Here is a 27,808-nt window from a genome sequence, read left to right as displayed (position 1 = left end):
AATACAGCATGGTCACCTGCTGGTTCTCAGGCCCTAGAAAAGCAATTCAAACAAACCAGGGGCACACAACTCAGTAAGAACTGACCATTCTACTTTTCTGTACTTACTCTTGCCCACTAACCTCAGTCTCTCTTTTTAATGTATTTCGTATAATGATTATTTATTCATTTTTGGATGTAAAGTTACATGTTAACATTATCTTTTTAAAAAAAGATTTATTTGGGCTCAGCACAGCAGCCTAGCGGCTAAACTCTCACTTTATATGTGCTGGGATCCCAATTGGGTACTGATTCATGCCCCAGCTACTTCACTTCCCCCAGCTTCCTATTTATGGCTTGGGAAACAGTGGAAGATGGCCCAAAGCCTTAAAATCACGCACCCATGTGGCAGACCTCAAAGAACCAACTGGATCCTGGTTTCGGATTGGCTCAGTTTTTAAAAGACTTTATTTATCTAAAAGGCAGAGAGATCTTTCATCATTGTCTCTCTCCACAAATGCCTGCAACAGCCAGGGATGGGCAAGGCTAAAGCCAGGAGCTCCACCTGGATCTGCCCCATGGATGGCATTACCCATTGCTCTCCCAGGAGCATGCAGGACTGTATCATGAGACACGGAAATAACAAGCAATAACTTAACCTGATGCCACAATGCCAACCCCAGGAATTTAAAAAATATATTTAAAATATTTTAATGTTAACAATGAATGATAATTTAACATTTAAAATTATTTGCCAATAAACTTTTACATTTCAGTAGAAATTATCACCGGGATATAATTACATTTTGCAGGGAAGCAGTTGTTGGTTAATTTATGTACTTGTGGACACTCAAATCCAAGGAGTTTCCATTTCAATTTAGGAATTGGTTCTGTAATAACTGAATATCCATATGGCAACCTTGGAACCTGGACAACTGTTTAATACTGTATGTATAGAAATCAGTTTGAGATGCATCAAAGGCCTAAATGTAAAAGCCAGAACCATAAACAATAGTTCTGAGGCCATGGAGTAAGTAAAGATTTCTTGGATCAAACAAAAACAAACAAACAAAAACACACACAAGAAAAACAACCTAATTCCCCAATAAACTGGATTTCAACATGTAAAAGAATTTCTGTTCATTAAAATACCTTATTAGGAACTAGTTTTAGGTGCATGGGGCTGAGGTAGTTCAAGTCCCAACTACTTCACTTCTGACTTTAGCTTCCTGCTAATGTGCTGGGAAAGCAGCAGACGGTGTAGATGCCTGGAACCCTGCCCCTCGTGAGCGGTATCTGGATGGTGTTTTGCCCTGGCTGCTGCAGCTATTTGGTGAGTGAACTAGTAGATGGACTAACTTTCTCTATCATACTGACTTTCAAATAAATAAGTCAATATATATCAATATACAAACTCAAATGTTCATCATGAATAAATCCATTATGGTACCATTATACAACAGAATATTGTAAAACAATACAAGTGAATTAGCTATTGGCATGGGCATATGGCCATGGGTTGAGTTAGCTGGGTGCCTGCACTCTTAATATCTCCTCTCACTGTAAAAATCTACCTTTCAAATAAGAGAGATAAATAAATCCTAAAAAAATAAACAAATCCATATGGTAAGATTCTATTTCTTGAAGCAGACATGAACAGAGAGGCAGTCAGAAGGTGGAGGACCTGTGGTGGTGAAGAAACTGACCAGCAAGGGCCCAGGGAAACATTCCAGAGTGACTCGTAGGGCACCACGACTACACGCTGACACAACTGTCACAGCTCATTGAATGGAATACTTAGCATCTGTGCATTTATTTGGATATACATTAATTATTGGTATAATAAAATAATTACATGTAAATTACACTACAGTTTTTAATCACAGTGAGTTATACACAAGGGCAAAAAAATCCATTCATAACTTGCAAATTCAGTCTTATAATCAAACCAAATGGTTATGTGACAAGTTTTTGTTTTTATTTGAAGGGCAGATTTACAGAGGAAAGAGGAGGGAGATGAGAGAGATCTTCCATCTGCTGGTTTACTCCCCAAATGGCTACAAAGGCCAGAGCTGGGCCAATCTGAATCCAGGAACCGAAAATCCCCTCCAGGCTTCCCTTGTGTGTACAGGCCAAGAACCTGGGCCATCCCTCCATGCTTTCCCAGGTCATAAGCAGGCAGCTAGATTGGAAGTGGAGTAGATAGGACACAAACTGGCACCCATGGGGGATGCCAGCACTTCAGGCAGAGGATTAGCCTGATATGCCATCATGCCAGCCCAAAAGGTTTCTTGTTTTAAGGACCAGCGCTATAGTATAGTGGTTAAAGATACTACCTATGATGCTGGCACCCCATGTCTGTCAGTTTGAATCCTGACTGCTCTGCTTCTGATCCAGTTTCTGCTAACATGCCTCGAGAGGTAATACTTAGGTTCCTGCCATTCATTTGGGAGACCAATATGGAGTTCCTGGCTCCTGGCTTTAGCCTGGTCCAGTCCTGGTCACTGCAGTTATTTGGAGAGTGAGTCAGCAATAGATGAAATCTCTCTTCCCTTCTCTCTGTAACTCTGCTTTTCAAACAAAACAAAATAAACCTTTAAAAAAAAACCGTTTTAGGGTCTGACATGGTGGCCTAGTGGCTAAAGTCCTCGCCTTGTACACACCAGGATCCCGTATGAGCACCGGTTCTAATCCTGGCAGCTCCACTTCCCATCCAGCTCCCTGCTTGTGGCCTGGGAAAGCAGTCGAGGATGGGCCAAAGTCTTGGGATCCTGCACCCATGTGGGAGACCTGGAAGAGGTTCCTGGCTCCTGGCTTCAGATTGGTGCAGCACCGGCCATTGTGGTCACTTGGGGAGTGAATCATTGGATGGAAGATCTTCCTCTCTGTCTCTCCTCCTCTCTGTATATCTGACTTTCCAATAAAAATAAATAAATCTTAATAATAATAATAACAGTTTCAGAAAGATGTTAGTAAGGTCTCATTTTCAGAAGTTTTTGTTTTAAAACAAAACAAAAATTATTTGAGCTTACTCTTGGGAATATTGTCAACATAGAGACAATGACTGATATCAAGTAAGTTTTGGAGGAAGGAACTTTGAGTGAGGGTGTGGTGGCCTGGACAGGCAGTTTTGCCACTCACTGAGGGTATGTGATTGTGGTGCAATTCCCTAACCAATGTCACCTCGGGTGACTAGTTGGGTTACAAAGTTCTGACTGCATATGAACAACTCATACTGAGGAAGGCAGAGTTCATGGAGGACTTATCTATCACCTTATGCTGGCAAATTACATGGTGGCTCTAAGTCAAGATATGATGGGAATCCAGATATGGGGGAGGAAGGCATGAGGATTGGCACACAAGGTCCAGTCCCTACAGTACCCCAAAGGCCTCTCTCTATGAGGCTAGCCACAGGCCCTGTCCCTTAGCCCTGGTTCCCAGCAGCAGCAGCCTACAAGGTCACTGACTCCTCAGGGCAGCCCTCCTGCCTCTTAGGTGCCATCAGGTCTGTCTGCCCCCTTGAACATATGCAGAGGCCAGCATCAAAAGAAGTGTCTAGGGGTTGGACACTGTAATGCGACAGATTAAAATGCCATTTGGAATGCTCACATCCCATACTGCAGTGCCAGTTTGAGTTGAACTATTCTGTCTTTGATCCAGCTTTCTACTAATAAGCCTGGGAAGTAGCAAATGATGGCTAAAATGCCTAGGGCCCTGCCACCCACCTGGGAGCTCCATGTGGGTGAGTGCAGCCTCAGGTTTCTGGTTTTAGCCTGGTGTAGCTCTGGTTGTTAAGGACATTTGGGGTCTGAAATAGCAGATAAAGACTCTTCCCTTTCTCTGTCACTCAACATTTAAAATAAAAATAAATAAATCTTTCACCAAGAGGCAGATATTTGTTTGGGAATAACATTTTTCTGTGGGTAATTTCCCCCTTCCACCCCAGGAATTCTATCCTAATAGAAGAGATGCTAAAATACAACACTGTGGTCAGAGTTGAGGTCAGGTCCCTAGTTAGTGACTCAGGTCCTTCATTACATTTTACCTTACTATTTGTAATAACTGCTAAATTTTCTTTCAAATTTGTTAATTTTTTTGAGAGGCAAAGAAATCGGAGAGACAGAGAGGGACAGAGTTCCTATCCACCAGCTTATTCTTCAGATGCTCATAAGGACTAAGGCTAGGCCCAGGGACTAAGGCTGGGCCCAGCAGAGCTTGGGACTCGGCATAAGTCTCTTGTTTGGGTGGGAGAAGCCCAATCACTTTAGTCATCAGAGCTGCCTCCCAGGATAAGCATCAACAAGAAGCTGGAGTCAGCAGCTGAAGCAAGGGGCCCTTGTTATGGTACAGCACATTAAGCCACCACTTGCAATGACAGCATCCCTGCTAACAGGCCTGGAAAGGCAGGGAAGGGGGTCCAAGTGCTCGGGAGATCCAGGCTCCTGGCTTTAGTGCGGTTCAGCCCTGGCTGTTGCAGGCGTTTGAGGAGTGACCCAGGGGACAGAAGAGCTCTTTTTTTTTTTTAAAAGATTTATTTTTTTATTTTTATTGGAAAAGCGGATATACAGAGAGGAGAGACAGAGAAGAAGATCTTCCGTCCGATGATTCACTCCCCAAGTGAGCGACCGATGCTATGCCAATCTGAAGCCAGGAGCCTCTTCTGGGTCTTCCGCGCAGGTGCAGGGTCCCAAAGTTTTGGGTCATCCTCAACTGCTTTCCCGGGCCACAGGCAGGGAGCTGGATGGGAAGCGGGGCTTCCGGGATCAGAACCAGCGCCCATATGGGATCCCGGGCGTGCAAGGCGAGGACCTCTAACCACCACGCCATTGCGCCGGGCCCCAGAAGAGTTCTTTATCTCACTCTTTTTCTGTCATTCTGCATTTCAAATAATAAACAAATAAATGTTTAAAACGAAGATCTGGAGCCAGCTATAAACTCTAGGTGCTCCAATGAGGGATGTATGCATTTAAACTGTTAGGCCAAATGCCTGCTCCATCTCAATGTAATTTTAAAATGACATCTGGGCTTGGTGTAGTAGCCTAGTGCCTAAAATCCTTGCCTTGCATGCACTGGGATTCCATACAGCCATGAGTTCATATCCTGGCTGCTACAATTCTCATCCAACTCCCTGCTTACGGCCTGCTTATGACCTAAAACCTTGGGACCCTGCACCCATGTGGGAGACCCAGAAGAAGCTCCTGTCTTTGGATCAGCTTAGCTCCAGCTGTTGTGGCCACTTGGGAAATGAACCAACCAGATCTTTGTTTCTCCTTCTCTCTGTAAATCTGCCTTTCCAATAAAATAAATAATCCTTTAAAAATGATATCTATGTTTCATGCAAATTGATTCATTAATAAGTTTTAAAAATACAACTTGGAAAGACATAGACAAAAGATAGGCTACTTTGGTAAGGTTCTGCTTGCATGGAGTATAGTTACCAGGAGAGATAAGACCATCAAATAAACACTTCTACATGCAGTTTTACAACCCAAGATAAATGTTATAAAGGTAAAGGACAGGAAACAGGATAAAATCAGTTTTATTTATAGCTGTGTTAAATGATATTCTGGGGCCTGGCATGGTGGCCTAGCGGCTAAAGTCCTCACCTTGAACACACCAGGATCCCATATGGGCACTGGTTCTAATCCTGGCTGCTCTACTTCCCATCCAGCTCCCTGCTTGTGGCCTGGGAAAGCAGTCGAGGACGACCTAAAGCCTTGGGACCCTGCACCTGCGTGGGAGACCTGGAGGAGGTTCCTGGCTCCTGGCTCTGGATTGGCACAGCACCGGCTGTTGCGCTCACTTGGGGAGTGAATCCTAGGACGGAAGATCTTTCTATCTCTCCTCCTCTCTGTCTCTCCTCCTCTCTGTATCTCTGACTTTGCAATAAAAATAAATAAATCTCTTTAAAAATGACATAGCTGTAATATTTTTAAATTAAGTTCCTTGTGGGGAAGCACTGGGGTATAGCAGGTAAAGCTTCTGCCTGTACCGTGGGCTTCCCATATGTACAGTGGTTTGAGTCCCACCTGCTCCACTTGCAATTCAGCTCCCTATTAATGCACCTAGGAAAGCAAAAAGATAGCCCAAGTGTTCAGCCCCTGCACATGCAGGAGATCTAGTCATGGCTGTTGTGACCATTAGGGAGTAAATCCTCCCTTCTATTCATCCCCCCCCCCGTAATTATGCTTTTCAAATACATAAATAAATAAATTTTCTTAGTAAGGCTTGCGAGAAAGGCCCTAAACACACTCTAGGATTGAATAATGATAAAAATTCTGACAGTGGTAGTTTGAGTAACAAAAACCACAGCTGCCCAATGTCTTTAAAAACCAGTTTGTGGGGTCTGGCTCAGTAGCCTGGCAGCTGAAGTCCTTGCCTTTCATGCGCCGTGATCCTATATAGGCGCCAGTTTGTATCCTGGCCACCTCCCTTCCCCCCAGCGCCCTGCTTGTGGCCTGGGAAGGCAATAGATGTTGTTCCAAAGCCTTGGGATCCTGTACCCAAGTGCAAGACCTGGATGAAGCTCCTGGATTCTAACCTCAGGTTGCCTATGACACTGGCATCCCATATGGGCATTTGTGCCAATCTCAGCTGCCCCACTTCCAATCTGGCTCTTTGCTAATATGTCTTTACTTTGATTGTCTCTACACTAACTCTATGACAGGGTTACAGATTTACAACATCCCACTGAGAACAAAAACAGATACAAAACCAATGAAAGACAGGCTGACCACCATCTTTCCAAGCTGACATGGCAGTGAACTGTGAGGTAGCCACCATGGACTCAGCAGAGACACAGGCTCCACCCCCCCCCCCAATCCATCCACCTCTCCACACAGTGTCCCATGAGGAACACTAATGACAGGCCTAATGACCTGTTCCATGAAGCGTAACTGCCAATCTACCAAAGAGCCAGCTAAATCGGGTCATAAAAGAGAAGCAAATTTAACACCCAGAGAAGTACCTATTTAAAAGCTTTAGCTGATTATTGTAATGGGGGAAACTATATTAGGTCTACTGTTCCTTAAAATATGACAATAACAACATTTTATTTTTCTAATATTGCTTAACCAGTGACACCAAGCTGAGAACTCTGGTCTCAACCCTACACACTTCCTATGTGATGTTGTCTCATTTGTCAACCTCACCACGTCTTCCATGCCAGCAGTTCCCAACTCCTGCCTGCAGTCCCCACACCCTGCTCCACACTTTCCTGGAAATTCTTCTCTGGGTGACTTACCAGCTCCTCCCAACCTGAACTCTTTAAACATGAACCTCCTGCTGTGCTCCTCCAATCCTTTTTATGGCACAATATCCAGTCCCCAGAGTTCTTTCCTCGTTCATTCCCCAGTATTTTTAATGCCACAATGAGCCAGGCATTAGGCCAGGAGCTGGGGCACACAGGAGTAATCCAAACAGACGAGGTCCATGGAGTGGACAGTCTCCACTTCTTGCCACACCTGTGGCTGAACACCAAGGACTGCTTTAACACGGGAACATGGAGCTCTGCGATCCTTCACGGTGGCAAGTGGTGAAGAGACTCTACTTTGCCTTTCATTCACAAGGTAAACCACACCAGTCCCTGACACATGGGAAAGTGGCTACCTCTAGAGAGAGCTGTGTGACAGATTTTGACTTCACCTGTGGTCCCAAGAAGACAGTGAGTTGCTATTATGATGAGAAACAATTTTCAGTGGGCAAACCTATTTGACTGGAGGCACTTCCCACCTATGGTATGGTTGTAAGTGCTCTGCTCCTAGGGGTTGGTGCTGTGATGTAGGAAGTGAAGTTATCACCTGCAGCATCCCACACGGGCATTAGTCAAGTTCCAGTTGCTTCACTTTTGATCCAGTTCCATGCTAATGTGCCTGGGAATGCAATGGAGGATGAACGCTGCAATCATGTGGAAAACCCAGAAAAAGCTCTTGGCCCTAATCTGGCCATTGCAGCCATTTAGCATGTGAATCAGTGCATGGAAGACCTCTGTGTCTCTACCTCTCTCTTTATAACTCTGCCTTTCAAATAACTAATAAATCTTGGGCCCGGCACAGTGGCCTAGCAGCAAAGTCATTGCCCTGAACGTGCTGGGATCCCATATGGGCGCCAGTTCTAATCCCGGCGGCTCCACTTCCCATCCAGCTCCCTGCTTGTGGCCTGGGAAAGCAGTTGAGGACAGCCCAATGCTTTGGGATCCTGCACCTGTGTGGGAGACCTGGAGGAAGTTCCTGGCTCCTGGCTCCGGACTGGCACAGCACCGGCCGTTATGCTCACTTGGGGAGTGAATTAGTGAATGGAAGATATTCCTCTCTGTCTCTCCTCCTCTCTATATATCTGACTTTGTAATAAAAATAAAATAAATCTTAAAAAAAAGAAGGTTCTTGATTTAAAAACAAAAACCCCAAATAACTAATAAATCTTTACCAAAGAAAATAAAAAGTCATTTCTTAGCAGAATAAGACACCTTGTTTCTGTTTTTAAGAATTATTTACTGGGGCCTGGAGCTGTACCCTAGTGGCTAAAGTCCTCACCTTACATGTGCCAGTTCGTCCCGGCTGCAGGCAGCTGGGACACAAGCTGGCACCCATATAGAATTCTCGCACTTGCAAGGCAAAGACTTAGCCACTGCTTATTTACGTCTTTTTTTTTAAGACTTATTTATTTTTTAATTTTTATTTTTGAAATTTATTGTACAATATATACAATGCATATATAATGTATAGTCTGGGATTCCCCTTCCCCTGATTTCCATCCCCCAACTGATTTTTCCCATAATGTCACAACTCTTCATAAGGAGTTACAATTCCAACAGTGTGTTATTTAAGTGTGCCCCAACATTGCTGGTACAGACAATGTCAGACAGTCTATTATCCATTCCATTGTCTAGATATATCCAACACTTTCAGCAGGAGTCCATCTTTTGTTTGGAAGTACAGACGCATGCTGCATTGTATCTTCAGATCTGGATATGATACTCTCCATTACTCCACCACTATACATTCCAATCTGCATGATCGATTCCTTACATTACAGAGAACATATGGTATTTCTCTTTCTCTGATTTATTTCACTGAGCATAATGGTCTCTAGTTGGGACCATCTAGTTCCAAATTGCATAATTTCCTTCTTTTTAATGGCTGAATAATATTCCATGGAGTAGAGTACCACAGTTTCTTTAGCCACTCCTCTTTGGATCGGCACCTGGCATCTTTCCATGTCTTTGCTATTGTAGATTTTGCTGCTATAATCATAGGGTTACAGATCCCCTTCTCATATATGTAGTTTTAATTTCTTTTGGGCATATTCCTAAGAGTGGGACAGCTGGGTCTATTTACTTATTTTAAAAGTAGAATAACACAAAGAATAAGAAGGAAAGATTAAGAGGAGAGGAGAGGAGGGGGGGGAGAGGAAAGGAAGGGAGGGGAGCGGAAGGGAAGAAGAGGAAAAGAGGGGAGGGGAAGGAAGAGGAGGAGAGCGGAGGGGAGGGGAGCAGAGGGAACAGAAGCAGAGGACAGGGGAGGGGAGCGGAGGGGAGTGGAGCAAAGTGAAATCTCCCATCCATTGGGTTAGTCTCCAAATAGTTCAACAACCAGAGCTAAATGAGGCCAACGTTGGGTCAAGAACCTCATCCAGTTTGCCTACATGGGTGCCAAGGGACCCAAGCACTTGAGCTTACCTAGGTGCATCAGCAGGAAGCTCTATTGGAAGCAGAACAGCTGGGGCTCTGATAAACTGATATTGAATGCCAGCACCACAAATGGCACCTTAAAGTTCAGCACTATGTTGAACCCAGCAAAAAACACTCTGGGTCACCTATTTACCTTCCTCCTGGATTTAAGGCAAGATATTTGTTCATTTTTTTTTCTTTAAAGAAACAAGGGAGACAGTGAGGGAGAGTGGGGATCCACTCACTGGTTCACTTCCCAAATGCCTGCAACAGCCAGGGCTGGGGGAGGGCCAAAGTCAGATACCCTGACCTGGGTACGCGGGCATCCTAACCAGCATCTAATCCCTAGGTGAAATATCTGCCCAGGGTATGGTATTCTGAGGGTGCCCATCAGTATTCTCTAATTCTCTGTCACATGGCCTTTGGGCACTACTGGAGAGGTTAAACACCTCCCCAGGAACTGGTTTTGTCTAGAGTCTTCCATCTGCATACCTTCTTTCTGCAAACAAGTACACAGAAAACTGCTTACCATTAGGGCTATATACCACACCACCAGCTGTGACTTAGCAATCTTCTGGTTGCTAAATGTGTCATGTAAAATGATCTGGTCTCAGCACAGCCTTTGCCACACTACGCTTTTGCTTTCACTAATGTGCAACAGGGAAATCTGCTACAACATAAAGAACTCACACTTCAAAATATTTTTGAAACAGTCCTATATTGTTGATTTTTGGAATCATTCTTTGTCACTCTTACCAGAAACTGGTTCACTTTCATAGGAGAAGTAGAAATCATTCACTTCCACTTAGTACTCTATAGAATGAAACTGCCACAAATCACAGGAATATTACAAGTGAATAATTACTGAAAACATTTTATATTCATGCCTCAAGCTGTCTCCCAAAGATCTGTTTCTGTGTGTGTAACTACAATCATCTAAACACCACAAAGTTGGTCTCATCACAGATGCAAAAGTTAAAAACCAGCTACCTTGTCCATCAGAGACAGTTCCAGAACAAAGAGACTGTACAATCACATCCATATTATGGGACTGCACTAAGTTAAAACCCTTTTCTCTCATTTCAGGAGTATTTACATAAAACTAAGACATGTACAAATGGCTCACAGTTTTAATCACCTAAACATGAAATTTCTCTATCTTCTGTGGAAGTTAAACACTGATAAGTTTCTCTAATAAATTCAGCTTCTCTAATAAATTCAGTGCATTTTCTAACATAAATAATAAAGGTCACTCTTTCACATTTCATTCAATGTGTATTTCAGACTTTATTAAAGGAGAAAGCTATTTTAGGTGGCTATGTCACAGTATTTGAGCATATTATGGAATCTATATTACACAATTAAATTCATACCAATACTATTATTCTAAGAAAACCCACAGGCACACACAAAACAAAATTTGCTTTTTTATATATAAATTTAAAGTACACTATCCACTTTAAACCACACTAAAAGGTGTATTTTAATAAAACAACCAATTTCTAAACCTTTTAAAGTTTCAAATAAGCCAAGTTCAATCCACTCGAATCTTCTGGTTTGTCATCCTATAAATGATGCTATCATATCCAGGATCCATGTTCCACATATTGTAAGAGGTGACAATCACAGCCAAGGCCAAGGCGATCATGATCCAAAGTATCATGTTGAAAACCACTGGATATTCAAAATTATATTTATATGCAAGGTTGTAGGGAGTTGCTGGGTTCTCTTGTCTTGTCTCCAGGATTGCTCTTGTCTTCCTCACAAGGGCTGTGTCAAATGATTTGACCGTCACTAACTCTACCACAGCATTCCCACCATAAAGATTATACATATCATCTGCAAACTTCTGCAGTGTGTCCACAAGGATCCTGGAAGCGTCTTGGAATTGCTCAGAGTCTTCCCCATAATGTTTCCCAACTTCAGCCAAACCTGCCAGTTCCAGGGAATACAAATCCGGAGAAGGATCCTTGGCTAGATGCTGCTGCTGAGACAACAGACTTGAAATGTCATGCAACATTTGCAGTTCAGAAAGAAAGAGTAGGTCAACTTCATTGTTCCTACTCAGAGAATTGAGGGGAAGAGAACTGAGGATGGAGTTATTGTGTAACAGGCGATTGTGGAGCTGTCCCAACGTTACTGAGAGGTCTTCAAACACTGAGTTTGCCTTCCCCACCATATACACTCTTTCTTCACTGGGAGCCAACTCCAAAACTATAGGAGTTTCTTCTGAAAACAAAGAATGAATGGAATCTGCAAGACTGTCAAGACTAAAAGGTACTGCATTCTCCAATGGGTATGAGATAGCACTGTCCAGAGGCAGAGCAAGTTTGTTCACTCCTTTCACCGTCACTATAACAGTAGCCTGAGGCCGGTGGAACAGGCTACCCACTGCCAGTCCCGGCCAAGAAAGGTCGTCTTCTACAGAGAAGCCCATGGACAGTGCAGCCACATCTGGGATTCGCTCTCCTGGTATCGGCCAGCCTCCGTTGCGGAAAACAACAGACTCTGGTGATCTTAAGACACTAAACTCATTCCCCACGACACCTGCGACCAGCATGGACAGGAGCACGATGAGCACAGTCATGGTGCTGCGGCAGCTGCAGCGGTGCAGAGCAACACAGCAAGCCCACGAGACACGAGTGACCACTGCTGCATGAAGGGGTGACACGCTCCAGTTCGTTCCAACTCTCAGAGCCAGTCCCTTCGTCGCTTCCACGGGGACAGCTCTCCTATATAATTTAGAAATTACTTAAATTTATTTAAATGTTCTTTGGAGACAGACAGGTGGCATAGCACGATAAGCTACTATTAGGGGCAGCCACATTCCACATAAGAGTAAATGTTTAAGCCCCAGTTACCCCACTTCCAATCCAGATTCCTGTTAATACACATCTTGGGAGGCAGAAGGTGTGAGCTCAAGTGCTTGGGTCCCTGCCACCCATGTGGAAGACCCAGCTAAATTCTGAACACCTGGCTTCTACCTGATCCAGCTGCAGCTGTTGCAGGAATTTGGGTAGTGAACTAGCAGATGGAAGATCTCTCCCTTTGCCTTTTATATAATCTAAGATAAATTAAAAAACAAAAAAATTCTTTGACTAACAATATAAGAATTTAAGCACTGAAGGAAGGAGAAACAAAAAATCATAACTGAAATTAACATGACCAGGAGCAAGCCCAGGGATAGGGAACCAAAATGGCCATTTAATTATGATGGGGAGTGGGGGTGCGATATCTCAGTGGCTAAATCATCACCTCACAAGTACCAGGATCCCAATGGGTGCCAGTTCTAATCCTGGCCACTCCTGTTCCCATCCAGCTCCCTGCTTGTGGCCTGGGAAAGCAATAGAGGATGGCCCAAAACCTTTGGGCCCTGTATCCTAGTTCCTGGCTCTTGGCTTCAGATTGGCTCAGCTCTGGCTGCTGCAGCAGCTTGGCGAATGAACCAGTGGAAGGAGGATTTTTCTCTGTTTCTCGTTTCTGTAAATCAGCCTTTGTAATAACAACAACTAAATCTTTAATGAATAAGTAAGATTTAGGGGCAGGCATGTAGTGTAGCACAACTAAGATGCCAATTAGCATACCTGCATCCCACACTGGAGCATCTGCATTCAATCCTTGGCTTCAGCTTCTGAGTCCAGGTTCCTAGTAACTCAGACCCTTGGAGACAGTGGTGATGGCTCACATAGTTGGGGCCCTGAAATCCATATGTGGATCTAGATTGAGTTCCCAGCTTGCAGGCATTAGGGGAGTGAAATCAGAGAATGGGAGTGCTTTTTCTTGCAAATAACTCTTAAAGTGAAGTATACTGACTTATTCTGAACACACCAACAGATAGGGAAGGCTATATAAAATTATTTTCCCCAATGCTCCAAAACAGAAGTTGGGTTCCCTGACACCTTAGTTTGTAGAACGGTCAAGAATTAACAAGAGGTATGACTGTTCTAGCATCCTCCCACTCCCTGACAATCAGAAGATGCCAGACCGGAAAACATCACCTCACATGCTCCCAGAGCCACTGCAGAGGAGCACCCACAGGGATGAAACATGGCCTGGCAAGAGGCACCATAGCTTGCAGAAGCCACTTACACATGAAACATCCTATATTTATTTCAATATACTCTGAGATGCTATCTACTAACCAGCACCAAAGGGACTCTCAGGATCAAAACCACCTGTTGGCAAAAGGTACTGACTCAACAATTAAGTCACTACCTGCTTCCCATTTCAGACTCCCTGGTTCTAATTCTGCCTCCACTTCTGATCCAGCTTCCAGCTAATGTAGCAGGTTATACCTCCAGTATTTTAAGATCTCAATTGAGTTCTAAACTCCTGGCTTTGGTTTGTCCTAGCCCTGGATGTTACGGGCATCTGAGGAGTGAACTAGTATATGGAAGATCTCTATCCTCGTCTCCTTCTGCTTTTCAAATAAAATGAGAACAAACAGAAGTTTACAAAAAATGCCATAAAGCACCAAACAAAATGCAGTTTCTTAAGCAGCATAAAATATGTAAGTCACCTTTTAATTATACACTTAGAAATTCATTATCCAGGTAACTTTATTTCTGCGTGCTTCTCTGTACCTGAGACAGGAAACACTGGTGCTACATAGTCCCTGCCATAGTTTTCCCCACTAACAAACCAAGTCTACTAGACTAAGAAAAGGTGAACTGAAAATCCTCAAAAAGAAGGATTCAACATCACTTCAATATCACTTATTACCAGCGAGAAACTTCTAAAGGTGTTTATTTTTACAATATCCACACATTATAGAAAAAGTATTTTTAAAATTTTTAGTTTTGCTTTTACATTTATTTGATATTTGTGACAAAATTTTATACACAATTTTGTATGCTGAGTTAACACTCCCCACCCCCTTATTTTTTTAAAGGAAGATTTATGAATCTGGCACAATGGCTCCACGACCACCACGTCACCTTGCAAGCACCAGGATCCTACATGAGCACTGATTCAGGTCCCAGCTGCTCCACTGCTTGTGGACAGAAAAAGCAGCTGAGGATGGCCCAAACCCTTGGGACCCTGAACCCATATGGGAGGCCTGGAAGAAGCTCCTGGCTCTTGGCTTTGGATTGGCTCAGCTTTGGCCACTGCAGGCCATTTGAGCAGTGAATCAGCACATGGGAAATCCTTGTTTCTCACTCTCTATAAATCTGATCTTCCTTTCCAATAAAAATAAATAATTCTTAAAAAGGTATATATATATACATATATATATATATGAACATCTGTCGCCATCTTTTCATTTTTCTAAGATTACATGCTTATATTCTTTTTACTTTGTTTTCTGTTGTAAATTATACAGGCTAAGAAATCATAGTCAGGGCCAGCATTGAGGCGTAATGAATAAAGCAATGCCAGTATCCCACATGGGTGCCAGCTCATATTCCAGCTCCTCCACTTCTAATCCAACTCCATGTTAATGGCCTAGGAAAGCAATGGAATGATGACACAAATGCTTGGGTCCCTGACACCCAGATAAGGCTCCTGGGTTTGGCCTGGCTCAGTCCTGGCTGTTGTGGCCATCTGGGGAGTGAAACCGTGGATAAAAGTTCTTTCTCTTTCCCTTTGAAAAAAAAAAAAAAGATTCAGAAAACTATGATTTCCCCAAGGTATCATCTAAGTAAACTATGTGGGAAAAAAAAAAATAAAAGTTTTTGAGTTTAAAGTGATACAGTAATGCCAAGTAGAAATGTTTTGGATTTCTCTATTTTTACAGTTATCTATGCTTATGAGAAATTGAACACTGCCAGTCTGAAAGTAGCACAGCTGTATTAGCCCAGGAAAGAAGACTGCATTCAGTACTCAGCTCCATTTTTTCAAAGCCTTTACTCCTTTTTATTTTTTAAAGATTTATTTTATTTTCATTGGAAAGGCAGATATACAGAGAGGAGGAGAGACAGAGAGGAAGATCTTCCGTCCGATGATTCACTCCCCAAGTGAGCACAATGGCCGGTGCTGTGCCAATCCGAAGCCAGGAGCCTCTTCCGGGTCTCCCACGTGGGTGCAGGGTCCCAAAGCTTTGGGCCATCCTCGACTGCTTTCCCAGGCCACAGGCAGGGAGCTGGAAGGGAAGCGGGGCTTCCGGGATTAGAACCGGCGCCCATATGGGATCCCGGGTGTGCAAGGCGAGGACCTTAACCACTTGCGCCATTGTGCCGGGCCCCAAAGCCTTTACTCTTAATCCTTCACTATAGAGCACAAAACTCAGACAAACAGTTTTTGGGAACAGCTCTGATAGGTGGCGTGGCAGAATGAGCTAGCCTCCCAACAATCCCAAGACTAGCCTGTGTCTCAAACAGGATGCATGTTAGCAATGGCTACACTTAGAACCAACAGTATTTAGGACAGAACTAAACACTACCAAGCCACACTGAGAACCAACAGAGCAGGAACTAAACAACTAATGCTTGGGGCTATGGTGGCAAAGCCAGTTAAGCTGCAGTTTGGAATGCCTGCATCCTATACTGGAGTGCCAGTTCAAGTCCTGTTTCCTCTACTTCTGATCCAGCTTCCTCTTAATGAGCCTGCCTCCCTGGGAAGGCAGTGCTTGATTTAAAAAAAAAAAAAGTGCTTGGTTTTTGCTCTCCATACAGGTGACCTGGATACAGGCTTTGGCCTGGCCCAGCTCTGGCTGTTATAGCTATTTGGGAATACAAGGTCTATTCTCCCTTTTTCTGTCACTCTGCCTTTTAAACAAATAAATCTTAAAAAGAGGACAAGTGCTTAAAGGCAAGGTTCAAGTATATTTAGACAGAAGCCTTTATGTCTTTCTTCTTAATGTTGAATCCTTATTTTCTAATTGTTTAGTCTCATCATCATGAGACAGAAATTTTTCATTTCCTTTGTCTGGAAGAGAAGATACTTCAGTGAGCTCATTCTTGACCTAATCCTAATCCATAAGCGGGCCGTCAGAGTGTGGGGAAGTCTTATCACTTGCAGGTCTGTCTCAGCATCCTATTCTGTGAACTTAAGTGTACTTCAGGTAGTTCTCATTTTCACTTTTTAAAACCCCGACTTCTAATTTTTAAGTAATCTGGACATTTAAACTCAAGTTTACTAGATACCTATTTTGTTTAAAAAAGTATCAGCTTTGTGCGTCAGAAAAATATTTCATTCTATATTTTATAGATTTATTTAGTTATTTGGAATTCAGGTTACAGAAATAGGAGAGACAGAGAGCAAGACAGAGAATGTTCCACCTGCTGGTTCACTCCCCAAATGGCCATGATGGCCAGAGCTGATACTCGATGAATACAGGAGTCAGGAGCTTCATCTGGTATAGGTGCGGGGTGCCAAGAACTTGGGCCATCCTCTTCTGCTCTCCCAGGTGCATTAGGAGGGAGCTGGACTGGAACTGGAACAGTCAGGACTCAAACAAGCACCCAAATGGGATGCTGGTGTAATAGCTCAATCTGCTAGCTCATAATGCCAACCCCTCTATTATATATCATATACAAATTCTCACACACAACAAACTTCCCATTGACTTTTTTTCTAGGAGAAGCAGATTCCCTACTGTAAACACGTACAAATGGGTTCTCAAGCATCAGAAAGATACTTTTTTCTTGCTTCTCAAAGTTAGTAGTCTTCCCAATGTCTCATGCTTTCTAACACTAACCTCTGTGTTTCAGATTCATCAGAAGATAATGCATCCTTATCTAATTTCTTCTCTCATGGTAAAACTACATAATCAGTTCAGTGAAAGCAGATCCTGTGAGCATTACCGGTTTATCTGGTAAAGCTTCCTCATGGCTGACCTTATCAAATACTGTTGAATATTTCATTATAGGACAGATTTGTTATCTTCCACTGACCCAGAAAATGGAGTGGATGTTAAGTAATTATTTGTCAAAGGTTTCACTGACATAGCAACTAAACACTTTGAGAGTTCTCTCTAAGTCCACCTTTCTTCTCTGAGAGTATCTTTCTAGCTGTCCCATCTCACAAAACACAAACAACTCCATGGGACATACTGCTGCCCCATTTAAACAATGTCTTCTGCAACAGCTCAGATTCAGCCTACGTTCAAGGTACCTTCCTGCATCTCATCAAGTTCTATAGACAGCAATTGCTTCCCTGTTCACCGGACCTTGATTTGGGCCTACTTGTCTTACTGCCCTTTAGTTTGACACTAAAGAGGATTTCTACAAAGAATGTGACACTTGTCATAAAGATTTCCTGACAATTTACTTAACGTACTGACATTTCCACCACAGATTACATGACACTTTCGATAACGTCCTATTATGCCCCTTCCAGTATTTACACAAAATGACTTCAGACATGCAAGTCAGTAAAATGTACAGCCGTGGTTATCTTCACTTCTGGGCTGGCAGTGATTTATGAGCCTAAGACTGAGCTATCTTCCCTAGAGTGATGTGACTTATTCACATGATCATACTTTCACTCTTCTCTATTCCTCTGTAGCAGGAAGAAAAATATCCTGTTGCCAAATTAATTATACCCTGAAAATGAGTCCCATCAAGCCCACAACTTGACTCATAGGTTCTAATACTGCTATAGAAATCAAACTAAATCTGAATTTTCCTAGAAAATCAAAATAGCCATAGATCAGTCACTCTCCAGAGGCAATGAGACAACCAGGTGAGAAGAGAATGTCTCCCACAACAGGATCTACATCTGTAACAGGCTTGCTGAAAAGGGCCACCAGAGTCCAGCCAGATTCTCCCAGCTTAAAAGCAGGCTGAGTTTTCCAGGCTTCCCTAAAATGAATGGCCTTCAAACTCTTCTGTTTTCCGGTGTAGCTTTTCAGAAGGAAATGACTTTATCAAGACTGAATCTAGCTTTCCTGCCTCAAAGACAACCATCTCTTCTAACTCCCAGCACTTTAAGCATCTCCCCTTTCGGGTTGTAAGCGCTGAAAGACCACACTCGGCTTCTGGGGGCTGTCCTTGTGCCCCTTCACAGATGATCCCACAGGGAGGGCTGGCCCTGGCTGTGGCCTTTCTGAGGAGGGCACTACCTTCTATCCTAACTGGCAGGATACTCAGAACAATGAGCATCCACACACGGGTTTCTAACCTTTCTGGCACCACCCAATGCTGCGGTAAACTTGGCTAGTCTCTCCCCTTTTTCCCACCCTGCCATAGTTGGAGGGTCGGTGACCCCCTCATCTCCTGGGCCCCCTCCTCCCTTCTCATTCAAAATGGATTAAGGCCTCGAAGAGTATACCTTTCCTCACCTTTTGTCTCCAGTCCACCTGCTGCCTCTCTCAGCTTCAAAATCAGGCAAGGACCACGGAAACGCGCCACGAGGGCACTTAGAGGCCGGCAGAGGCGACCGCCCACCTGTCACTTGAACATCAGCGTCTCACACAAAGATGCACCCCCTCACACTCCCGTCTCATCCTGAGGTTGGACCCGCTACCGTACGAGCCCTTTGTTTGAGGCTTCCGCATCTTCGACATCTTCCTCCACACACAGGTAGGGTGTCTGTTCCGTACCGGGCGGGGGAACCTAGGCTGCCCTGTTTCTACAGGGAAAAGTTCATGCCCGAGGTCCTCAGGGGATCCGAAATCCTCCAGTTCTCCGAGCAAACGGACAGCTGTTATTTCTGGGACCGGGAGGGAGACTCAAACGGAGCGCGGGCGCCAGCAGTCAGAAAAGTCCCCTCCAGCCTCCCGCCCAACATTTCCACGGCTGCGACCCAGGGTGCCGGCGGCGGCGCAGGAGGCCGAGCCGGCGGCCGCGCCATGCCCTCCTTCGCCCTCACCCGCCGCCTCGGGCGGCCTCTCACCTGGCACGCTGGCATCGCTCACCCTGCGCCGTACGGGAGACCATGGGTCCGGACGGACCTCGGGGACCACCTGTCTGCCTTGAAAGAAGCTGGCAGGATATGCGGGCACCGAGGTCGAGCTCGCCGCCGTCGGGAACACGCCACCTCGTTTCTAAGGAACAGGGGGTTCTGGAAAAGGGAGGGGCGGGCCGGAGGAAGAACTGCGCATGTTCGGTGACAAGGGGCGAGCCCGTGGTGGGAGGGGCCTAGAGCAGGAGTTGCGCATGCTCGCTATTGGGGGCGGAGCCTAATTGGACTTGTTGAGAGGCGTTGGTCCTTGGATTCCGACGACCCTGGCGGTTTTGACTGTGGTGATCCGAGGTTTCTCAGCTACTTATCTGCAGAGTCCACCAACTGGCATCAAGAGAAGCATCTGGGCATTGTGCTTGGCCGTCATCGGCATGTAACGTTAAGCAATGACCTGTTTTTGTAGACCAGTTCTCAGGGCAGGTAACGCCCGCATCCCATATGAGGGTCTGGTGGACTTTGAGCTGCCTCATCTGGGATCCAGTTCCTTGCCAGGCAATTGGGATCCTGGGTGGAGCTCCAAGCACCTGGCTTTGGCCTGGGTCGGCCCTGGCTGTTAGGGACATGCAAACAGTGAGCCATCAGGTGTAAGATCTCTGCTTTTCAAGAAGAGTTCATGAACTCTTATACTTCCAAACTGCTAGCTCTGAATGATTGGCCTGTCTTCTCAGGTTCCTGTGTGGACTCTCTCGCCTCTGAGTCTGCCTTCCCAACAAAAATAAATGCAATTATATTTTAAAAGAAGAGAAAAAAAACTGTGTAGCTTTTTCAAGATTTTTATTGGAAAGGTAGATTTACAGAGGCCAGAGCTAGAGAAAGATCTTCACTCCTGAAGTGGCTGCAATACCCAGAGCTGAGCCGATCTGAAGGCAGGAGCCAGGAGGTTCTCTTCAGGTCTCCCACATGGGTGCAGGGTCCCAAGGCTTTGGGCCGTCCTCCACTGCTTTCCCAGGCCACAAGCAGGGAGCTAGATGGGAAGTGGAGCAGCTGGGACAGGAACCAGCACCCATATGGCATCCTGGTGCTTGGAAGGTGAGGATTTAGCCACTGAGATATTGCACCAGGCCCCATTCTGCCTTTCAATTAAATTTTTACAGTAAACATCTTGCAAACATCTGGCTTTAAGGAGTGTTCCATGAGGAGACCTAAAGGGTCCTACACATTCAAGAGATGAACCAGGGAGCATCCAAATCCTCTAGGACAGGACATGTTGCACAATGCTGCAGAAAAACTCAAAGACCAGACACACAGGACTGCTCATGGATGTGTATTTTAATAAAAATAATTCTGTCAAAATACAACAGGAGTTTTTTTTTTTTCTCATCTCTCAAGTACAACTTTAATAGGATGTTTTATGTTAGAATTCTCTCAACCCTCCCATGCCCACAAATTTCATGCTAATGCCAAGTTATCAACTTGCAAGGACAAAGGCAGAACCAGTGTGCACAATGTGGAAGATGCCTGTTTCAACTGTAGTTATTAATAGAGAAGAAGCCCACGCAAAGAGGTGGGTGCCACAGACAGCCACAGGAACCAGTCTGGCCACATGTCCAGATGCCCGGGACTGGCATTAGGCAGGCCTCTGCTGACCAGCTGCCACACAGCATACATACCTGAGTTGTGAGCAATCAAAGGAACTTTCAGCTCCAACAGTCCTCTGCCTCACCTTTGTGCTTGCTTAAGGGATATGAAGGCGCTGGGTTGCCAGCAAGTCACTACTTCTCTGCCACATGGTGTCCCTGTTCTGACATCTATACCCATCACTAACTGACCCATTTGGGCCAAGAGAAGAGGTTCTGGCTTTGAGTGGTCTGCCAGTTTCCACTTTCAAAGAAACCACATGGTGCCACACAGGGAAGGTGAGTAGGGAAGGCTGCTCCGCAAGGGCTGGATAGTCTAATAGGACCAAGTCTTTCTCAGCTCCCATGGGTCAGATCCAGCCTGGAGGTGGGCAGGTGGGGCCAGGTGTGCATCTGGGGGGCCCCTGGGCTGGCAGGCCAACCAGGCCTAACAGCAAGGCAGCGGGCTCAGCAGCTTGGTGTTGGCCCTCTCCACGGTATGTGAGGCAAAGGCTTATGTCCCCAAGATGAACGGTCCAACTGGGACAGAGAGCCCCTTGGGAGAGGAACAGAGTAAACAACTTGAACTCAGCTGAAACAGTGAGATAAGGCACAGAAAGTGGGGAGGTGGCCACAGGTACCAAGAACGAACCAGGGGGACACTCAATTCCATATAGCACACAAATGTCTTGAGCCCTTCTGGACCCTCTCTCAGCTACTCCATAATCCAAACCCAGGCACCCATCCCCATCCCTAACGAACTCCTAAAGGGATCAGTTACTCAGATGCTGTGAGAGGCTACATCAACTTAAACCCTCCTCTGCCATTCAGCTTCAAGACTAAACAGTGTGCCAAAAGCACAGATACAAAGTTAGTCTTGGCTCTGCCACTAATTTGCTGTGTAACTTTAGCCAAACAATTTCATCTCTGGGGCTTGTTTCCTTACTGTAAAAGGTAAAGATGGATGGAGATGTTTCCAGAACCCCAATGCAGCAGTGAACACCACTGGTTTTAACAGGATTGTTACATGATTAGCGTTTGAACAGCCTAATGTTTCCAACTTCTGGGTATTGGAGCTCAGCCCTGTGAAGAAGAATGCATCTCCTTTATAGACAAACAATAACTCCTGTCAGGCAACATCTGTGGGCTGCCAGGCAGATCCTAGCAGGGACCAAGGAAAAGCAACAGCCTCAGGATCACCTCCCAGGGCAAAACTCAGGATGAGCACAGGCCATTGATCTGGCCCCATCACCAGGAGTTGGTCCAACTTGATCATTTTTCTTGCTCAGGAAATTTGTACAATGGGCCCAGTTCAGGTTGCTGGGCAGGGACTGATTTCAGGCCACACTAACCATTCCTATGTCCTGTGACATGGAGCTCAGATCCAGGTGGGGACTGCATGTGTACCTTCTGGCCCAGCATAGGTGACCTGGCTCTTGGCAGGGGCTGTTTGGGCTTGCTCACATTGTGGTGCAGCTCTGCCCCTTCCTTCTCTTGGGCACAGCCATTCCAGCCCTTCCTCTCCTGATTCCCTTGTAGTAGGAAGACTGCTTTACTCCACCAGCTTGAGGATCCACCTGTTAGGCCCAAGGAGTCCCTCTGTCTGGTCGGCAATGCTCCTAACAGTGTTTCCTGTGAGTGCCTGGGGCGCAGCTGCAGTGACTCCTGGTCCAGGGATGTCAAAAGGCTGAACTCATTCCAGCTAGCCAACAAACCTGCCTCAACGAGGAACCAGTTTCTCCACAGAAAACATCAATCCCAACGGAGTTGTGTGCACATGAAGATTCAGGCAGGGAGAAAGCAGCCCCTGTCCTCCAGGGCCTCCATCCTGAGAGTGGAGTCTTCCAGCAGCTTGCATACAGCAGCTCCCAGGTCAAAGGCAGGTAGCTTCCAGGCAGTCAATTAAGTAAATGAATTATTTGGCCATCGAAAAAAAGGAAGGCAGGGCGCCGAGAGGAGAAGAGATAGGGGCAAAGCAGGCAGAGAGAGGGTGGAGTGGCAGACAGCATGCTGGCCGAGGACCCTCTGCGCCTTTGCTTTGCTGTGTGGCCTTGGGCCAACTCACCCCTTTGCTGGACTCTCGGCCTGCAGTTCTCAGCTCAGTTCAGCTCTTAGGGGTCTATGAACATATATGTCATGGCATGCTGCAAACCAGCTTAGCCTGACCCTGCTTACCAAATGGCTCACCCCAAAAACCATGCGGCTTCCCTGGACTGCAGATGGACGTGCAGCTCAACACAGGGGGAGCCTAAAATAAACAGATCACTTGGCTGAGGGAACAAAGATAATTCCTTTTTAACGAGTTGGACTCAAATAAAAACATATGGCGTCTGGACAGCCTCACCTAAGAGGTGCTGGACCACTAACACTATGATAAATACTGTGTCTTTTTTCTTTCAATATATATATTTTTATATATAATCTCATTTTTTTACTTATGAAAATAATAAGCTATCACCAATTTGGATAGGCTTCCTTACTAAATTAGCAGAAACCAGCTCAGCACAAACTCTCCAGAGATAAATACTGGTGGCTCAGTCAGGAGGGAAAAAAAAAAAAAGATTAAAAAACCCCCAACCCCTCCTCAAAACAAAACCCTCTTTCCAAGTAAAGGCGCTACACAACAGTAACCAGCCAATACTATGTCATGGGCTGCTGCATGTGAAAGGATTGGGGGAAAAGAAATAGAGTGGGGAAAAGAAAGGAAGAAAGAGGAGCAGAGGAGAAAAGAGGCTGGGAGGGGGAAAGGAGAGAAAGGTAGAAGGAAAAGGCCAGGCAGGAGGAGTGGACTCTGCCCATGGCTTCCAGGTCCCTGTGCCAGGTGCCTATGGAGGGCAGGGCTGCTCCAGTCCTGGGGCCCATGGAAGGCCAGGTGGGGCAGCCAGCACGGTCAGCTAGTGCAAGTAGTCGTCGACTCTGGCAAAGGAGCAAGATCCCAGGCCTGCTCGGGCCATAAGCCGTAGACATTCAGATGCTTGGCCCAGGGCGAGCATCAGAGGGGGCTGCTTTGGCAGATTCTGAGACTCTGTAGGGAGAGACAAGGCTGTCATGCCATGCTCAGTGCTTTGGCATAGGTCAAATTTCCCTTAGGGGTGGAAAATGGAGGGAATGGACTCTCTTGGGTTACAGTGTTTAGTCTTGGTGGATGTCGCAGCCACCAGGCCACAGCCCTTGCAGTTATGCCAGAAACCCAAGGACATTGGCTTTCTTCACAGCAGTTGGGCTAGCCCAAGTTCATGGTCATGGCCCAAAACCTGACATGCTCCAGCAGCCAACTTAGGTGAGCAGAGGGAGGTCAGGGTTTAGGTTCAGCCCCTGGCATCCAGTAGTCTTATGAGTCAGCAGACAAAAACTGTGCAGAACTTGCTGCTCTGACTGGCCCAACACCAGCTCTCCTTAGGGAGAGCACAGAGGGGACCTCCTCAGGCACTCATGGACCCACCCTCAGTTTGGTTAGAGCCACTCACCTAAAATGGCGCTGTTGAGGGCAGCACACACAGGTTCCCTCTGGATGGGGTCAAGCTGCTGGCCAACTGGGCAATTCCAGGGGTCTGAGTACGCCAGGAGGCTGAAGGCATCCTACGGGACAAGGCACTTTTGAGAGGACTATAGCACACTTGTCCACATGGCTCCAGAAATCACAGGACCCTGTGTCGCGCACACCAGAGCTCAACATACTTGGAAAGTGGGATCAGGCAAGGACGTGTCCACTCTAGGATGTGGAGAAGGCAGTCTCCTCGAGGGAGCTACTTCCCACAATTAGAAACCTCTACTTGTTCTTGCTGTCCCTTGGACCAACCCAGAGCCACCCTACTCCCAGCACCATGGGGCCCTGTTCTGTGGAAGAACTTGACTTGTCCCATACCTGTAGCATCTCTTTGTGTGCCAAATTCTTGCCATATTCCCGGCCCAGCTGCTCACTCAGAGCCTGCAACTCTCGGCCAAACAGGATAATCTTTTCTGTGGCAGCCTGGTTGCCCCCACACAGTTGCCTCCGTGGATGGCCATCATCTGCACCCAGAGTGCAGCAAAGAACATGTCAGGAGGGAGAAGAGAAGGATAAGAAGGGCAGGACCAGGGTGGAATGGGCAGGACCTAGGTGAGCTGCAACTTTTGCTAGGAGGACCTGGTTGAGCAGCATAATGGGACTGCTCTCAGTATCTTTCCTCCTCACACACAGGGATCAAGCAGGGCTCACAAGTTCCCTTATCAAGAGCGTGCACAGGAGCATGGCATTCCTAAGAGTGCCCATACTCTCAAACTCTCTCTAGGCCCCAGTGTAAGGACAGGAGCCCTGGCAGGACACCTATGCTTTCCTACTTATTTGGAGTTTCCTCAAGGACACATCCCCCAGCTGGCTGAGGAAGCCATGGGCCCTGGTTAGAGCTTCTCAAATTGCCACAGCATGCCCATCCTAGCTCCCTCCCAGGGGAAACAGGGCATCAAGACCCAACAGGGCCTTGATGCTGGGTTACACTAGGGCACAGCCCTCACCCATGCTGGATTCATCTGTCTGCAGGTCTTCATGCTTGTAGGCACCATTGACAATGCGCGTGGCCATGCTTTCCAGCACACCATTGGGATAATGCTCTGCCTCCATCTCCATCTCACTGTCGCTGTGGAGAAGGATTAAGGTAGGAGTTGGCCAAGGAGCCAATAATCAAGTTTTACAAAGTGTTCTGTAAACCAAAGGTCTCCGGAAACATGAAGGGACAGCCCAAGATTCCCAGGCTCCAACACCTGGCCCTGTGTGACACTAGCTACATACAAAGGCCAGCCTTCTGATTCCCACTCTTGTCCTGGGATGGCCTCCACACTTCTCCTCTCCCTGTCCCTCCTCTGAGTTGACACCTGTCGTCTACAATCTCCCTCATCTCGTGTCTGGGTCCCACGGTCCTCAGTGGGTACCCCTCTGGTCCTGACTGGGAGCCCAACTGGGTCAGCCTTGAGACATGCCTGGGGATCACTGACAGCTATTTGGGACTGCAGCCTCCAGCCTAGACACCTGCCCACCCAAACTGGCCTCCCACAGCCCAATACAGAATAAAGTTTCTTCATTATAGACCCTGGGAGTTCTGACAGACCCAGCCTGTTCAAAAATGGAGGCCTCCTTGGAAGATATCATGTTCTGTTCTGTTCTGTTTAATTTGTTCATTTGAAAGGCAGAAGGGAGGGACTAAGAGAGAGACAGGGATGGAGGAAGTGAGAAGGAGTGAGAAAAAGAACAAGAGACAGAGATTCTTCCATTCCATGGTTTGCCTGCAAAGAGCAGAGCTAGGCCAGGCTGAAGCCAGAATCCAGAAACTCTTTTGAGTTTTCCATGTGAGTGGCAGGGACTCAAGAACTTGAAGTATCCTTTGATGCATTTCCAAGTACATTAGCAGAAGATAAATTGTAAGTGGAACAGCCAGAACTTGAACCACAACTCTGATATAACATGCTGGCGTCTCCAGTGGCAGCTTACCTAACTGTACTACAATGCCCACCCCAGGGAGGTGCCACATTTTCAGCCTGGCAGTACTAACAACCCTGGAAAAAGTCAAGGTCAAGGGAAGTGGCAGCTAAATCTGAGTAGGGATGGAAGCCTGAGCCAATGCTTGTAGTCCAGGCACAGGCCTGAGAGGGGGCAGGGGAATAAAGGGCAGAGGACAGCTTCAAACAACAAACTAATGAGGGCCTGGTTGCTGCAGGACAAAGTCAAGCAGGACAGTCACCTGGTCTCCTGGTTACTGGTACTGCTGTGGGGCTGGGACTTGGTGGAGTCTGTTGAGTTGGACTCGGAGTAATTGACAGAGGATGGGGATGAGGAAGATGAGGACGAGGAAGATGAGGACGAGGAGCTGGGTGCAGGATATTTACTGTGATTCTGTTTGCTCTTGGTGGATGCGATGCCATTGCTGCAGCTGGGACTGTCTGCTCCTAGAAGCCGGGAACAACCAGAAGAGGGCAACTTGCCATCAAGTGAGGTCTAGGGAATAACCCCAGCAATCCCATTTCCATTCCCCCAAATCTGGCAGTGGGCCCTCAGACAGGCTCAGGTGGGCACAAGGGATAGCTTTTTTTCGTCCCAGAGCCCTGTGGAGAGTGGCTGACCTGTGTTGTGCATGTGGGAACTACTGGGGCCATGGCGGGGGCTGAGGCTGGGGGAGTCAGGGTAGCTGTCCTGGGACTTGGGGCTTCGGGAGCACAAGCTGCGGACCTCACTGTCGGTCCCATTCACCATCTCCACAAACTGTCGGCACCTGCAGAGGGAGCAGAGCAACAATGCTCTAGGCTCGGCCCGGGCTATCTGGCCCCACCACCATCTGAAATTCTACCAAGGCTGGTAGTACCAAATACTTACTTGAGCATGAAGAGCAGGTTGGGATTGTGCTCCAGAAGCCCTGGGTAGAAGTGCTGGGTGGTTTCAATGGCCTCACCCACGCGGCCCTCCAACACCAGCCTCTGGATCTCTGGAAAGCAAGAATATGGCAGTGAGAAGGCTGCAGATGCTGCTCACAGCCACATGCCTTGAAGCAGGGGCCAGCCAAGAGACAGATGGGCTGCCTCAGAGCATCTGTCCAGCTGGAGATAATCACAGAAGAAATTAAAGGGAAAGCCTGACCATCTAGCCCTGTGACCCATCTGTTTTTGGCCAAATATCCATAGTCCTTAAGAATAAGACTGGCAGAGAAGGGGAACTTCTATCCCAGCAATGGGAGGGTAGGCTCAAGGCCGGCAGTGATGGGATGCAGGTCACCAAGGCCCTTGGGAGGGATGGC

The 27,808-nt window shown here is 46.3% G+C and overlaps 3 protein-coding genes across 4 annotated transcripts in view; all 3 read right to left on the bottom strand.

Moving 5' to 3' along the window:
* The window catches only part of LOC121167703 (glucose-fructose oxidoreductase domain-containing protein 2), a 40,244-nt gene extending 20,741 nt beyond the window's left edge, over positions 1–19,503 (bottom strand). The window contains exon 1 of the mRNA XM_040997263.1: positions 19,423–19,503. The gene's annotated coding sequence lies outside the window, so the exon portion shown is untranslated. The remainder of the gene's footprint in view (positions 1–19,422) is intronic.
* LOC121167701 (renin receptor-like) lies at positions 10,352–19,501 on the bottom strand. Of its 2 annotated transcripts, none has more exons than XM_040997261.1 (2): positions 19,423–19,501; positions 10,352–12,377 (listed from the first exon to the last, which is right to left on the bottom strand). In XM_040997261.1, exons 1-2 carry the CDS (start codon positions 19,464–19,466, stop codon positions 11,180–11,182), a joined length of 1,242 nt encoding a protein of 413 aa, XP_040853195.1. In that variant the 5' UTR covers positions 19,467–19,501; the 3' UTR covers positions 10,352–11,179. The 2 variants fall into 2 exon arrangements, with proteins under 2 accessions (XP_040853195.1, XP_040853196.1); XM_040997262.1 differs by lacking the exon at positions 19,423–19,501 and adding an exon at positions 13,230–14,004.
* A 1,239-nt stretch (positions 19,504–20,742) lies between the features above and the next one.
* The window catches only part of LOC121167742 (ran-binding protein 10), a 59,348-nt gene continuing 52,282 nt past the window's right edge, over positions 20,743–27,808 (bottom strand). Inside the window, exons 8-14 of the mRNA XM_040997320.1 lie at positions 27,391–27,499; positions 27,141–27,289; positions 26,762–26,966; positions 25,542–25,663; positions 24,913–25,058; positions 24,515–24,626; positions 20,743–24,072 (exon numbers count right to left, since the gene is read on the bottom strand). Of these exons, the coding sequence (XP_040853254.1) occupies positions 23,942–24,072; positions 24,515–24,626; positions 24,913–25,058; positions 25,542–25,663; positions 26,762–26,966; positions 27,141–27,289; positions 27,391–27,499 (974 nt within the window). The 3' untranslated portion in view covers positions 20,743–23,941. The remainder of the gene's footprint in view (positions 24,073–24,514; positions 24,627–24,912; positions 25,059–25,541; positions 25,664–26,761; positions 26,967–27,140; positions 27,290–27,390; positions 27,500–27,808) is intronic.

The sequence above is a fragment of the Ochotona curzoniae genome, unplaced genomic scaffold (genome assembly GCF_017591425.1).
Source record: "Ochotona curzoniae isolate NIBS_2020 unplaced genomic scaffold, NIBS_Ocur_1.0 patch423, whole genome shotgun sequence".
Classification (NCBI taxonomy): Eukaryota; Metazoa; Chordata; class Mammalia; order Lagomorpha; family Ochotonidae; genus Ochotona; species Ochotona curzoniae.
This window is presented reverse-complemented; position numbering and strand designations above follow the sequence as displayed.

Excerpts from the sequence above, each read along its gene's own strand:
- LOC121167701 (XM_040997261.1), bottom strand. The coding sequence starts at position 19,466 with ATGGTCTCCCGTACGGCGCAGGGTGAGCGATGCCAGCGTGCCAG. Across the intron at positions 12,378-19,422 it reads GAGCGATGCCAGCGTGCCAG|GAGAGCTGTCCCCGTGGAAG; the intron begins GTGAGAGGCCGC and ends TAAATTATATAG.